Genomic DNA, 15,181 nt, shown 5'->3' with positions numbered 1-15,181 from the left:
GAAAATACACAGAAAAAAAGCATCAAAAGTTTATTACATTTGCATAATTGTTCTAGTATCTGCTGCAGAGTAGTTCTAGTTACTATGACAAAGAAACGGTCTGAGCGTGACTAATCCATTGGAAGCCTCAGATTGATCTATGACACATACTTTCTGATATGGAAACTTTGACTGAGGCAACGCGTGCCAAAAAGTAAAAAAAAAAGCTTAAAAGGTTTGTAGTTGAGAGCCTCCTTCACACAAAATAAGATTATTATTTAAACTCAAAAAGCATGTTTTAAAGCCTAACTGCTCTATACAATGACATTGATGTTCTCCCATTAGGCCATACATATAGAGTTCCATCTGTTGTTCATATGCTAAATTGGTTGTAATTATATAGTGTGGTATTGCTATACTGTATTATTAAGGATATGTGTATGACACTAGTGAAAAACAAATTTTATAAGGCATTTATAAACTAGCTGAACTAGCTATAAGTGCAATCAGATCATGATGGCAGGTAGTCCAAAGACTTCATATGTAGAACATCATAATGTGTGTGTGTGTTCACAAATGATGCAGATGTACCATCTGCTTGAGCATACATTCCATTTACGTTCATAATCTTGCTATTAACCAATTGTTATTAACATAAACTTAATTAGATTACCTGTGGTTAAGTAGTGTTTAAATAAATTTTTTCTTGCAATATTAATCATCCTCTACTGTTTATAAGAATTGTATGACACTACTGTGTCATCATTTAACTCTATTTTTAAGAATATAATTCTTTCCATAGGCAGGTACTAAAAGAACAAGACATTAGACACAAAGTAAGTAGAAATTGGGACTATTGCCTAATTCACAAAGCTAACAAAATTATTTATAACAAAATTAAATGATACTATAATTATTATATATAGTCCAATCTGTAACCTATTTATGATCATTATTCACTGTTAATTACTTTTAAAAATATATATTTAGGATAAAATACTTCAATTTACAATCCTATCTATCTGTCCGTTCTGTGTATTTAGGTCAGATTCGCCACACCACTAGATGGTGGTAAAACTCCATGTCCATGATTTCTAACGCGTTAACACGTGATTTACGTGTTAACACGCACTTACGCGTTAACACGTAGTGCGTGTTAACACGTGATTTACGCGTTAACACGTAGTGCGTGTTAACACGTATTTTCAACATGTTTTTTCCCTGTTGGCCTTCCATAAAAAGCTGCTGTGTGACAATATGTACAGCTAACAAGCCAAAGAACCCAGAAATAAGTTTTTATAAGCTGTCGAGCCGTAAAACCCTGTCTTTAAGGAGAATAAAGTGGATCGGCGACTACGTTTCCCCCTATTGGACGCAGTTCTACTAATAGTATTACTATGAACAGAGGCGATTCTAGGGTCTATGGGGGCCCCAAGCAGAAAATTCCCTGTGTGCAAGAAGTGTGCAAAACTTCTATACAATGTCCTTTGCTTAACCCACTATTCTACAGTGCAACAGTTATTGCGAAAGATACATATATACAAGTGTAATCTTCATCATACCTAACATTATTAACATGTTTAGATGCATAAATGGCATAACATGTTTGGAAATAATGACAGCAGAGAAATATTTTCTACATTATACAATGATAGCAATGATTAATAACTTATTTTTACAAGAATGTTTTCAGAAACCAGTCATTTTATGACTGCTATACTAAATAATCTCAGTCATAGTTACTGCTAACTGTTATGTAAGTTAGTGTCCTAGAGTTAAATATTAGTAAACTAAATATGAATTTCATATCTGAAAATACAGTATAACACATACATCTGTTGATTTTCTCAGCAACAATGCAATTCTATAGACTTGACAAGAGGTTTTCCAGAGATTTGTTTGATAATGTTTGAGACCTGACAGGGTGAGGATGTAGTTTGTCTTACCTCCTTTAATGAACTCATCATCTCTCATTTCTTCTTCCCTTTCCCTGCTTTGCACAAAACATTTCTGATGTCCATCTACAGAAGCCAATAATGATCGAGTCAAAATAGGATTTGCATTGTTATTTAGAAACTTCCTTTAGTCTCGTCATGTTTTCATAAGCTAACTCACTCGCGTGGCGTCTTTTGAATGCGGTTGTGCGCGAATGAACGCAAAGACGCGCGCGGACATGAATATGTGCGTGTACGCGTCATTGCGACTGATTTGTAACTACATTGCATATAGATCCGTTTTTGCCGCTATTGTCTTTGTAAATGATTGCAATAGTTAACTGCTGAAATTTAAACTTGAGATTTACACCAGGGCACACAAGATTTACACTTGGGCACGTGCCTGACTTGAGCTGGACCGGACACATTAAACCGCATGTGGGTACGAGGCTGCTCACTTTAGCGCCTTTTTGCGGTTAAATTGTTTTAAATCATTTGAGTGTTAGCATTTGCAAGCCTTTCAAACACGTGCAAATGATAAACTTTTCCTATTTAAATTTGCGTATTAATCTGGCAATCGCAAGCCAAACCGTGGGTCGTGATCCGTACGGATCAACTGCGACAGCACGACTGAATGATACAACGTCACCCATTCGCTACGTTCATTTTCGAAACTGGCAAGTTATCCACCTGGGTTGGATTTTGACTGGGCTAAGTCAATGTCAATCAACATTCCATCCAATCGGAATTTTGATATGCAGTCATGTTGAGTATCTATGTTCATCTACCGGGTGTAGCTGGCCATCCGAGAAACAAACTCGGGGGCCCTCTAGTGGCTCGGGGCTCCAAGCAGTTGCCTGCCTTGCCTGTTGACAAGGTGCGCCTCTCATAGATATGTATATAAAGGCTAGATGGCTCGTCCGCGCTGATGGTCAATTGAGTTGAACGTCCGCATTTTGGCGGCCATCTTAGGACAGGGCGCTCGCTCACTCGTAGCATTGAGTTTTAATGATGCAGGTACTTTTAAATGACCATAACTTGCTTAATTTTTTACCGATTTTCAAACGGATTGGTTTGTTATAAACGTCAAAGATGTACCTATGACACTGAATACGTATACTAAAAATAAATAAAAAATTCATGAAACATGTTAAAGCATCCATAATTATAGCCACGTTAATAACGTTTGTAAAAAACCAAACCGTTTGTAAATCCGTCAAGAATTCAGCAAGTTACGAGCATTTTAGTTGGCGTATGTCACTCACCTTCCGTCCACAGCAGCAGGGAGCAGCACTATGGCAGCACTGACCTAAGATGGCCGCCAAGTGACGACACAGCTGACTCCGCCTTGAGCCATCTAGCCTTTATATACATATCTATGGCGCCTCTGACTATGAAAAGTTGCCTGTATCGATTTCTGTGTCTTTAAACGCTCGTTTTTTGGGGTCGACAGCTTATAAAAACTTATTTACAGATTAAACTTAAAAACAGATTAATACCTAAAAGCTGCTGTGTGACAAGGTGTACATCTAACAACCCCAAAAAAACAAATACGTTTTTATAAGCTTTCAACTCCAAAAAAAACGAGCGTTTAAAGACACAGAAATGGAAACAGGCAACTTTTCATAGTACTCCTATTAGTAAAACTGCGTCCAATAGGGGAAAACGTAGTCGGCGATCCACTTTATTCTCCTTAAAAGCTGGGTTTTACGGCTCGACAGCTTATAAAAACTTATTTCTGGGTTCTTTGGCTTGTTAGCTGTACATATTGTCACACAGCAGCTTTTAGGCATTATTCTGTTTTTTGTTACAAGCCAGAAATGACAAGGAGGCGGCTTCTCGCAATACAAAGTCAATGGAGACGGTTGGATTGTTTCCCCCCCGGTGGGCGTGGTTTTAAAATTTGCATATCGGCGCTCTGTCTCTATAGAAAAATCCAACTCCTCCCACTTTATATACTTTGTTCCGCCAAATGAACCAGTATATTTGCGTTGTTGCAGGACGCAATTAGTTGCAACCTGTGATCACCAACGTTTGCTCTTATCAATTTAAGTGTACGTTTGATTAATAATATAGTCGAGAAAGATTCATAATTTAGAACGTATTCCAGACAGTGTGATATCACTGAAGGGATTTATTTGTACATTATCCCACTTATAACACATGTACATACAAGTGAATATAAAAACAAATTTATTTGATATCCTTTATTAGCAAATAAAAAAAGTAAACCATCTACGAGGGAAAGTTGTTTTCCTAATAAACATTCAATTTATTAATTTCTAAATAACATGCCATAGCCTATATATTTTAATAATTATGCATATTTATATATCCATTCATAGGTCTTAAACTGCATGTGGTAAGATTACTCGTAGTAGGCTTACCCGAAATGTTTTACTCCAAAACATTATAGCATTTCACCCTAAAGGCACTACTTTTATTGTAGTCATAAGTAAAGTTCGTTTTTATGTCAAAAGAATAACTTAATTTAGTTACGACTTAATGTGGAAATGGTAACGCAGCAACACATGTATGACGTGTCTTGTGGTTAAACTGCTGACCAATGGGATCTCTGGATCTGGATCCAGCTCCGCCCCTGGATCTGAATCCAACCCCGCCCCCTGGATGTCGTATTCTGCAGTGAGGCGCTACTGGTCCAGCTGGAAAGAAGTTGAACGATTGTTGGTTGTACCTTTGACCTCATACATCCTGAAAAGTTGAAAAGTTAAGCTGTTAGTTGCTCTTTGGTCGCCCCCTAGTGGCTGGCTGCAGTACAATTCACAAACCCCGCCCTCTCCTTGCAAACGGTAAGAAATTAAATGTAAGAAATTACAGGTGCTGGTTATGTAATTAGAATATCATCAAAACGTTGATCTATTTCACTAATTACATTCAAAAATTTAAACTTGTATATTATATTCATTCATTACACACAGACTGATATATTTCGAAGGTTTTTTTTATGATTATAGCTGATCAACTGAGGAAAATCCCAAATTTAGTATTTTAGAAAATAAGAATATTACTTAAGACCAATACAAAGAAAGGATTTTTAGAAATCTGAGATAACTGGAAATATGAACGTGAAAAGTATAAGCATTAAGCACTCAATACTTAGTTGGGGCATCTTTTGCCTAAATTACTGCAGCAGTGCGGCGTGGCATGGAGTCGATCTGTGGCACTGCTCAGGTGTTATGAGAGCCCAGGTTGCTAGTGGCCTTCAGCTCTTCTGCATTGTTGGGTCTGGCATATCGCATATATTCTTCTTCACAATACCTCATAGATTTTCTACGGGGTTAGGGTCAGGTGAGTTTGCTGGCCAATAAAGAACAGGGATAACATGGTCCTTAAACTAGGTACAGGTAGCTTATACTAGGTAAGTCCTATTGGAAAATGAAATCTGCATCTCCATAAAGTTGGTCAGTAGCAGGAAGCATGAAACGCTCTAAAACTTCCTGGTATATGGCTGCGTTGACCTTGGATCTCAGAAAACACAGTGGACCAACACCAGCAGATGACATGGCACCCCAAAACATCACTGACTGTGGAAACTTTACACTGGGCCTCAAGTAAGTGGATTGTGTGCCTCTCCTCTCTTCCTCCAGACTCTGGGACCCTAAGAAATGCAAAATGTATTCTTATCAGGGAACATAACTTTGGATCACTTAGCAGCAGTCCAGTCCGAGACGCTTCTGACACTGTCTGTTGTTCAAGAGTGACTTGACACAAGGAATGCGACAGCTGAAGCCCATGTCTTGCATACGTCTTTGCATAGTGGTTCTTGAAGCACTGACTCCAGCTGCAGTCCACTCTTTGTGAATCTCCCCCACATTTATGAATGGGTTTTGTTTCATAATTCTCTCCTTGTTGTGGTTATCTCTACTGCTTGTACACTTTTTTTACCACATCTTTGTAATGTAAATCTCTCATATTATAACGCACACATATTTAGCCATCACTATAAAATAGAAATGTTTTATGTAACATGTCATGCATGTAGAAGTGATTGGTCAAGAATATGTTTAACAAATCAACCTTTAAAACAGTTATTCCCTGTACTACAGATGGATGAATTCAGATGCGGTCCACCATTCGCTCAGTGACCTCTTGATTTTTTTTCAATGCAAACAGTTAAGCTGTGCTGCTGATATATCTATCCTCTTCTTTGGCAGCTAACATCATGAAATTAGATACTTCTAGCAGCTGATATGCTTAAATGCTTAAATCAACTACACATACTATTATGAACGATATCTTTATATTTGTGTTTTATTTTCACCTGTTACTTTTTTGTTCACTCAAGTTGCTGCTTTTTAAATGTGCCCCCAGATAAAAAAACTGTTAAAGTTAATGTTTTTTTAAATCATTCCTCAGCTAAATATTTATTATAGGTTACACAGTGTATTATAAATACTAAAAATAGGTAAAGGCAGTAGGCCTATTTATAAGTTGTATAGGTTTTAAAATTTGTATATATGGCATTCTACAAATTTACAGATTATATTTTTAAAGTAAGAATCTGTGTTATGATTAAATAGTAAATTATATGGAGAATATAGTAGAAGCAAAGAGGAGTGACAAGGAGCAGGAGCGATTCTAGGATTTTTTCAAGAGGGGCCACAACTAATACATATAGGGGCCAATCTTATATTGTGTTTTTTTATATTTAGAATTGTAGATATCTGAATGATTTAATACAGAGATACCTGATATAACGGAAAAAAAAGAGGAGAGAAGAGTTATGCGTGCTTTAATGCAGGGCTAAATGATAAGCTGATGATTGTTGCTGGTCATCCGAAGGCTGGTGAGAGACAGTGCTGGGTGTTTGTTTTATTACAGTGAATAAAAGCATTTTCTTTTTGTTTCATGGAAGTAAGGAAATCATGACGTGAGGAATAACATGATGAAGAGTAAATGATGATATTACATTTTTTGGGTGAAATACTCACTTAATTTTATCTGACTACCTTGAAACATGGGGTTTTTGATTTAAAACTTGTCTTTGGCATATACTGAACAACTGAAATGTCAGGACTGGTAACTTACATAACCCGAATTTTACCTCAGTTTTTGGAACCAAAAGCAAAGATTATCCACTTACTCCTGAACTTACCCAGGTAGTCACATAACCTGCTTTCTGGAATACCACCCAGATGTATTTGCAATGTTTATGTTAAATTCTGGCACTAGGATAAGGGATTTATATAAAACGTTAAGGTGGGTGTGTCTGGTACATTCTGTTGTAATGACATAGGTGTAAATAAAGTTTTATGACACTGTATTCAATGCTGTACTCTCTTTATTTCATCCAGTGCCGTCCACATGCTTCTCATTGTCCACCATAATCAACTCTCCAACAGCAGCAGTTTTTGCGTTCCATCTCTTTATTTACAACACAACACCGATCATAACAGGGTCAAAATAAAAACGGTTACACAAGTTCATAAAACATTCAACCTTCTGACTGATAGTACTACCATGTTGACAGATTTACTGTGAAATGTTTTAATAATTCCAAAGGGACAAAACTTATTTTAAAAAAGTTATTAAAATCTAAACCCAAAGTACATAGATTTGAACACACTCTACATTTACTTTTAAATTGTTGTTCATGTTTCCTGCATGTGAACATAAACCACACTGCTCTCCTGACATGTCACAAGATTAAATAAAACCTATGCCACTGATCACAGAACTGTTTAGAATGCACGCCCTTACCCCTTATGACAGTAAACAAAAAAAGTTTATAAAACAAGAAGTGTCTCTTCTTTTTACTTTCTGTTTTAAAAATTCAGTCCTCATTTACTCACTCTCATGTTGTTACAAACCCCTATAAATTTCTTTGTGTTAATGAACACAAAGGAAGATATTTTGAGAAATGTTTGTAACCAAACCGTTCGTTGACACCATTCACTTCCATAGTAGAAAAAAAGAATACTATGGAAGTAAATGGGGTGCAGGAACTGTTTGGTTACAAACATTTCTCAAAATATATTCCTTTGTGTTCATCAAAACAAAGAAATTTATACAGGTTTGTAACAACATGAGAGAGTGAGTAAATGATGACAGAATTTTCAGTTTTGGGTGAACTATCCTCTTAACTGCTCCTTGTCTGATAATATAATATATCTTTATTGGTTATTCAACAAAAATAGCCTACAGTAGAAAACTTTAAAAAAATATATATATATAATACAAAGCAATATAAAATGGAACAATATTTTAGAGGAAAACGTTTGGTGCCTTTTTTAATTAATGTGTTAACAGATGTTTACTAAAACAGTAATAAGTTTACATGTTGCATTGTATTGTAACTATCATTATATGGTTGTCACTGTGTAAATTTTAAACAGTCAATTGAAAAAAACATATTTCTGACCAACAATTAAACATGACATGAACTGTACCATAACTTTTGTTTCTTAAACTGGAATAAAAACAGTTTTGTCATTGGTCATTTTAGCTACTGCACGCGTACAGTAGAATTAGGATGAAAACAGCGCTCATCCGGTGGGATCTCACAAGATTTTGGCTGTAGCTGTATCCTTTCTTACCACAACACAATGACTGCACTGTTGAAGGACGTCTCAATCTGAAGAATGCTTGGAAGCAGCCTTTGTTTTGTGTCCTTCAGTTAGCCAGTTTTGAAGGATGCATAAAGTGTATCTTTGGCGGCCTCAAATCACACGCCTACTTTTGTTACATATAAGAAAAAAACATGTTTTTAGAGATGAAAAGATTTATGTTTTGTTGTAAATCAATCACATAATGTTAAACTGCATATGTAGTTAATAACTAGGAGACCACAAATTGTTGATATATAATTCTTATTCACAGTACTGCATCAATGGAAAGTTTTATTTGTTTGTATTTTTGTATGCACTGTTTGTGTTATAGGAATCTGAATGCATTAAAATAGTCGAAACATACTAAATATAATTTCAAATACTATTTTGTACTGATAGCATCAAAATTGGGATGCAGCGATAGTAATAGCATGGCTCAATCTTGTTACATCCAGTATCTTTGCTGTTAATAAACAAAACAAAAAAAATTGTGCAAAATTATGATCCAGAAAGAATGCTGTTTCTAAGAAGACATTTCTAATGTAAAGTTGGTGCACAGAAAATGCACAGAAAACACACAGTTTTTATTTGTTACTTACTTTACAAGGAATACTATATCACTATTGGTACGTGGATAATACATTTAATATTTGAGGCCTGGTACACATTACCTTGTTGATCCCATGGGCTGATTTGTTGTTGGGTACATATCATTCATAATAACTCATTCAGTTTTTTGTTTTGATCAAAAACTGTTTGTTTAATTTTAGGCATCTCAATGTCCTCAGAGTGTATGGAGACAGATGTGAGGGGACTAGAAATTGGAATATTTTCCAAATTGGTATTCTTTAGTCTGACTTTGTTTTCCAGAGAGGGTTCATTTTCTCTTCCTGCAATATCACGAACAAGAAGAATGTATGCCTTACACGAGTTTCAGACAGTGAGAGTTTTTATTTACTCAGTTAAGGCCTAATATTTTATGTAAGCCACTTAATTTTAATTGATTAAATTAAAATGTATAGATCACTCTTACCTTTTAAACTCTCTTTTTCATGTAAATTCATTCCCGTTTCCTTGTAAATAAAACAAATAAACCCACACTGTTATAAATAAAACAATGTTTACTGTTTTAAATATCTCTTTTTCATAAGAAATAGTGATTTCTATTCTTAACATAAATAAAAAAAAATATACCTGTATCCATGTTTGATGTGAAAAAAAGAAATACAATTGTTAATAGTGTAATTATTTCTTTATTAGTGCAGTGTATTTTGTGTTAAAGAAAAATTTGTCAATTAAGTCATACAGTAATAAAGGCAAAACAGATTTGTTGTTAATCACTCTAATCTCTGTTCAAAACAGTAATCTCTGTTCTTTTTTGGTTTTAAGCCCCCCACACACACCCACCCAAAAAATCCCAATTAGTCTGACAATTTCAACATTGTAAAAAGTTGAAAAGTTGGATCTTGAATTAACTTATTTTGTTTTTGTGTTACCAATTTAAGTAATCTTTTAAGTTGAACCAACTTTCACTTTTTATGGTGCATAACACCTGCTCTATACTACTTAATTCGTTTGTTGAATTTACATAAAATGCCCAAAAGGAGAAGATCACATAATGCCTCAACACTACAACATATTAAAAAAAAGTGAATGAAGCTTACCTGAACTTGTAGATTTTTTCTTCCAAATACATACATACACGATTAGTGAAGTAAGTAATAATAATAATAATACAGTTTCTATAACAATAATTGTAATGATGGTGGAAACAGTAGTGGAATTTTCACATTCAGCATCAGATGAATGTGTTCCTGGTTTTATTTCAGTAAGCCCTGAGGCCATCTGTGAACATTATCCAGCATCAGATTTGTGTGAAAATGACAACAAACAGCACAATAATCAGTTTGGGTGAGCACTCACTTTGTGTGTGTCAAATAGGATGAGAAAGATCCATTTGAATATGTTTCTCCAGTACAATCATCACACAAAGTATCTGTGGAAGCAGTACCTACAGAGACAGTGAATAATAATCACTTAACATTCATTTTTCATTGTCTGTCTAAAATATCCAGTATCTCTAAAAAGTGTAGTTTTATTTGGTTTCTTCTATTGCAACAAATTCAACAATACACAATTCAACTTGCTCTAATTGCTTTGTTAAACAATAAACAAAGTTTCAAGTAGTTTCATATTAGTGTAACAATTGTTTTAATCACGTGAAGCCTACCTGCTTGTTTGATGTATTTTCCAGGACTACATTTAGAGTGTTTCACAGCTAAAGTGCAGCTGCCTTGAATTTTGTCAATGCAGTAAAATCCCTCCAGTGGCACACAAACAGTATTTGAAGATCTAGTGCAGGCTTTATTCACTTTTAAACATTTTTCTATGAGTAAGTATATGGTTATGTCAGTAAAGTTTAGTAAAGCATTGTACTTTTGAAGATGCATCTGGAGCAAAACAGTGTAGTATTTTCAGGCAGTTTCACTAAATCATTGGAGCAACACAAGATGATTTATCTTGCAATTCCTCTGACTGAAAAGCTTTAATTAATATACACAATTATTCACTGTCAAGCTAGATTACACTAAGATTGTTGATAACATGTGCCATTGTAAAAAAATTCAAATAAAATTAGGGAACCACTAACCTGCCTTACACACAGTGCAAGGAAAGCATTTTGTGAAGCCATTTGATTCATCAATGAAGGTAAAAGAAGGGCAGGGTGCACATGTTGTAGTTGTATCATCTGTGCAGTGCCAGAAGACATAATTTCCTACATAGATAACACATAACATTTGGATGTGAAAGGCTAAAAATGAGAGCTAAAAATGTTTTATAAAAGATAAGTATAGAAAGTTCCTTTTTGCTCAGGTAATTCTTAAATTTTTCCCAGATGTATATACATAATATAGTATAGTATGTATACTATGGTATATAATATAATACCTATTGTCTATTATACATAGTGTATATTCCCTTTAGGTCACATTGGCAAAAAGGCTTAAAAAAATTGTAATCAAATTGACATGAACGAAATTTCTACCTTCTACAGAATACTTAAGATGAATACTAAAGAAACTAAAGATGGGTTACTTACAAATGATAAAAGATATTTATGCATACTAAAAATCCCCTCTATTTACCCTTTGCCTTTAGTACTAAACTAATATTTCTGTCAGGTCTATTCACCTTATCCCGCCACGCCCATGGCCAGACTTACAATTGGGCTTGATTGGGCTTGGGCCCGGCCAGAAGGGGGCCCCCGTGCTTGCTTGCATTTGTTCAGTCGTTTTAATTTGTTTGGTGCTGAATTGTTTGGTGCTGCATTTAATTCGTTAATATATATATGTCAGTCATCTTGGTGCTGAATATGATGCGCTGCGTTTACTGCTTTTGATACCCATAGACGCTAGTATAATAGCGAATATGCGAAATGAGAGTCATAAATGAGCTTACAGATAACGAGAAAGAGCAACGTGAAAAGGAAGCGCTCAGTAAAATGAAAAAGATTACTGGAGTAAGTATGGTCTTGTAACTCTGCTTTTCTTCTTTGTTTGTTTCTACGGTCGTGTAGTCCAGTGGTTCTCAACGTTATTCCTGGAGGCCCACTGCTCTGCACATTTTGTATGTCTCCTTTATTTAACACACCTGATTCAAATAATCAGCTCATTAGCAGAGATCTCTACTGAACTGATTGTGTCAGATGAGAGAAACATACAAAATGTGCAGAGCAGTGGGCCTCCAGGAACGGAGTTGAGAACCACTGGTGTAGTCTAACACGCAGGTATACGCAGTATACCCACTACTACCACTAGGAAAGGTCAAGGATTTCCGTATACCCACTTAAAAAAGCACGAGGATACGTACCAGCGTGTGACAAACTTTTGACACTTTGATTCATAAATTGACATCTGAATCACTCACCATTCGCATGCTCCACTTGCTACTTTGGCGGGTTGGACCTCATATACAGTCGGCTATTTGGTATTTTGCTTCATGTGGCACTGCGCGATCCGATCATCATATGAAATCAAAATATTGCAGATTCGAGCCGCAAAAGTGACTGAAAAACAGACTGGTGTATTCATGTGGTGCAACAACCGACAGACGAATGACATCAAAGTACCGCGAGAGCGAATCAGAAATCACACGAAGAAGTCTGCATTCTAATCGCTCTCGCGGTACTTTGACATCACCAAGCGGTCTGTGTAGCGCCAAATGAAATCCAATCTGCTTGCAGTCTGCAGCTCACACGACACTGTAACCAAACAGCCCCTGTGGAGAAGTGAACGAGTGCTACGAAACATAACAAAATCCGGAGAGTTAACGCACATATGACTATGTCAACATTTAAATCATCAGTCCAGTTTATTACTTCATCATCTGGAGGTGAGGATCACAGTTTAAACTTCTGAAAAGTGTTCATTTTATATCTACCTTCAAGGTTTTAATGTATCACGTTCATATCAGACGCAAACAATAATTCATGATCATCTTCTCCACTTTGGTTTTTGGTGTCTAATATTACATGATGGTTTTGTCATAAGACCTAAAATCCTAAAATCTTTTCTTTTTCTTTTTCATTCTTAAACACTGCACCACTTGTATTAGGCTATATGCAAACAATACACTTGTTGATTTTACATTACATTATATGTTGTGTAATAAGGTGAATGTTTATAAAGACATATTATTTTCTAAAGCTAAGTCTAACAATGCTAGGGGTTATTTTTTAATGTGCATGATTAATTTGAATTTGTGACATTTAAACACATCTTGCACTGATATATCTTATTCTGAGAGTGTAGGGCCCAAAATTTATTCAAGCCCAGCGGCCCCCCACCCCGGGAAGTCCTGCCCTGGCCACGCCCCTTTTTTATTCTTCGCTCTTTCGCATTTGTCAACCGACTTCCTCAAACATGCCACGGTTTAGTAGTTAGAAGTTAATTAGTTCACTATAACTTTAGCGAAATGACAAATAACGCTACTACAGTAAATGTTTTAAAATAGGAGCACGGAGAAAACTTCATACGATGCTTGGATATGAAGTGGCCGCCGCAAGTAACCTATGGGACATAAAATAACCTCGTCCTGTCAGAAGGAGTTGATGGAGCAGCATTGAACATTTTTAAAGTACTGAATGATGCTTACCAATATTTGCACCCCAGCCAGTCCAATAACTCACCAATTCATTTGTAATATACCAGGATAGAATTCATTTGAAACCAAAGCTATACTGCATTAAATGACTATTCGACTTGTATAAGATTAAAGAAAAAAAGTGCAGTTAATAAAATTCCTTTTTAAAAATATTTGATTGTCTTTGTGGATGATTTAGATGTCATAGCTCATAAAAGACAAACAGTGTAGTGCTAATATTGTGTCACCTTATTGTTAGTTTAAAAAGTGTTGTGTGTTCTTTGCCTACCTATATTACACATCGGACAATATTCCCCTTTTGATGATTTATATTCACTTGGCCCACAAGTATTTCCTAATGTGAAAAGAATGTAAATAACTGCGAAGAAAAAGGATCAACATTAGGCCCTGTATTACTGTGTAAACAACACAAATCAACATTTCCTAGCCGACAACAAATTCCCTTTAGTAAACTAATTTGGTGACTTGGATATATTTTGATAATTTGTTACTATTAAATATAAAAGCTACATTACATTTTTCCTATATTTTTGTAGTTTCACTTTCAACTCAAGTCACCGTAACGTTAGCTAGCTGGAACATGCTACATGTTTCCGTTGTGGTCGTTCGATATTCCTGACAACACAACCGAACACATTGTTTTTGACCGTACCTGATGCGCGAATGATAACGCGAAGTTGAACCAATAACGTGGTTTTCATGATTTTCAGTTTGAAATACAAACAAACCCAACATTTTTGTCCTCCCTTTTGTCGTCGTCGTTTTTATCATCTCCAAACCGCCATTTTGAGCATTTAGATCACAGGACCAAGGCCCATTTATTTTGCCTTTTTAATACATACTGTACATTATGCAGTTAAAGCTAATACCGACATAATGGCATCAATCTATTTATGCACAGAATTGTATTTAATTATATATTGTTTTAATTTTAGACTTACAATGGGCAAAAACAGCTTTATATTTGTGATAAATTATTTTGTTTTTATTAAACAGTAGGATCAATGCTTGATGTGGGTGTGTATATTTGTGTCAGCATTTATACATCTCATGGGTCTGACTGAATAGAAAAACACAATTAATTTCCTCTATATTACACGTGTACCTGACATTCTTCAAAAGCCTGGACAGGAGAGATTTCAATTAAAAAACATTAAATTACAGAAAAAATAAACAAAGATGTTAGTATGATAATTATTTATAGATGTGCAAAGTATATTGTACAGTTTACAAATGTTAAATATAAATATGTGTAGTGTGGGAAATTGCACTATAGAATATTGCAATTTAAATATACAAGTATTTTTCTTTAAAAGTATCAGAGATGGGCATAAATACATGACAATATACTTAAAATAAAAATACAAAATACCTCAGTTAAAATGTCTCAAAATAAAATATTAAACATTGTGTGGCCATTACAGTAGCTTGCATTTTGAAAATACACAAAACATACATGAAATTAATGTATGAAATCTATCTGGACCTGTGAAGATTTTTAAAGTTCAACAGAGGACTCAAAGTCACCTGCATGCT

At 35.2% G+C, this 15,181-nt stretch overlaps 1 protein-coding gene across 4 annotated transcripts; it reads right to left on the bottom strand.

Moving 5' to 3' along the window:
• Positions 1-8,005: 8,005 nt before the first annotated feature.
• On the bottom strand, positions 8,006-14,436 carry LOC135729326 (tumor necrosis factor receptor superfamily member 14-like). Of its 4 annotated transcripts, none has more exons than XM_065246883.2 (9): positions 14,298-14,436; positions 13,914-14,003; positions 11,133-11,258; positions 10,713-10,868; positions 10,406-10,493; positions 9,677-10,327; positions 9,516-9,555; positions 9,154-9,372; positions 8,006-8,945 (listed from the first exon to the last, which is right to left on the bottom strand). In XM_065246883.2, the coding sequence occupies exons 1-6, from the start codon at positions 14,344-14,346 to the stop codon at positions 10,303-10,305; spliced, it is 534 nt and encodes a 177-aa protein (XP_065102955.1). In that variant the 5' UTR covers positions 14,347-14,436; the 3' UTR covers positions 8,006-8,945; positions 9,154-9,372; positions 9,516-9,555; positions 9,677-10,302. The 4 variants fall into 4 exon arrangements, with proteins under 4 accessions (XP_065102955.1, XP_065102957.1, XP_065102953.1 ...); XM_065246885.2 differs by having other exon boundaries at positions 8,006-8,606; XM_065246881.2 differs by having other exon boundaries at positions 8,006-9,372.
• Positions 14,437-15,181: the final 745 nt, after the last annotated feature.

Source organism: Paramisgurnus dabryanus, chromosome 11 (genome assembly GCF_030506205.2).
Source record: "Paramisgurnus dabryanus chromosome 11, PD_genome_1.1, whole genome shotgun sequence".
Taxonomy (NCBI): Eukaryota; Metazoa; Chordata; class Actinopteri; order Cypriniformes; family Cobitidae; genus Paramisgurnus; species Paramisgurnus dabryanus.
The sequence above is the reverse complement of the archived record's forward strand: the minus strand, read 5'-3'. Positions and strand labels throughout refer to the sequence as shown.

Coding starts and splice junctions, on each gene's coding strand:
- LOC135729326 (XM_065246881.2), bottom strand. CDS start 14,346: ATGAAAACCACGTTATTGGTTCAACTTCGCGTTATCATTCGCGCATCA. Junction 10,494..10,712: donor AAAATACATCAAACAAGCAG/GTAGGCTTCACG, acceptor CTGTCTCTGTAG/GTACTGCTTCCACAGATACT. Junction 10,328..10,405: donor TCCTATTTGACACACACAAA/GTGAGTGCTCAC, acceptor TAATGTTCACAG/ATGGCCTCAGGGCTTACTGA.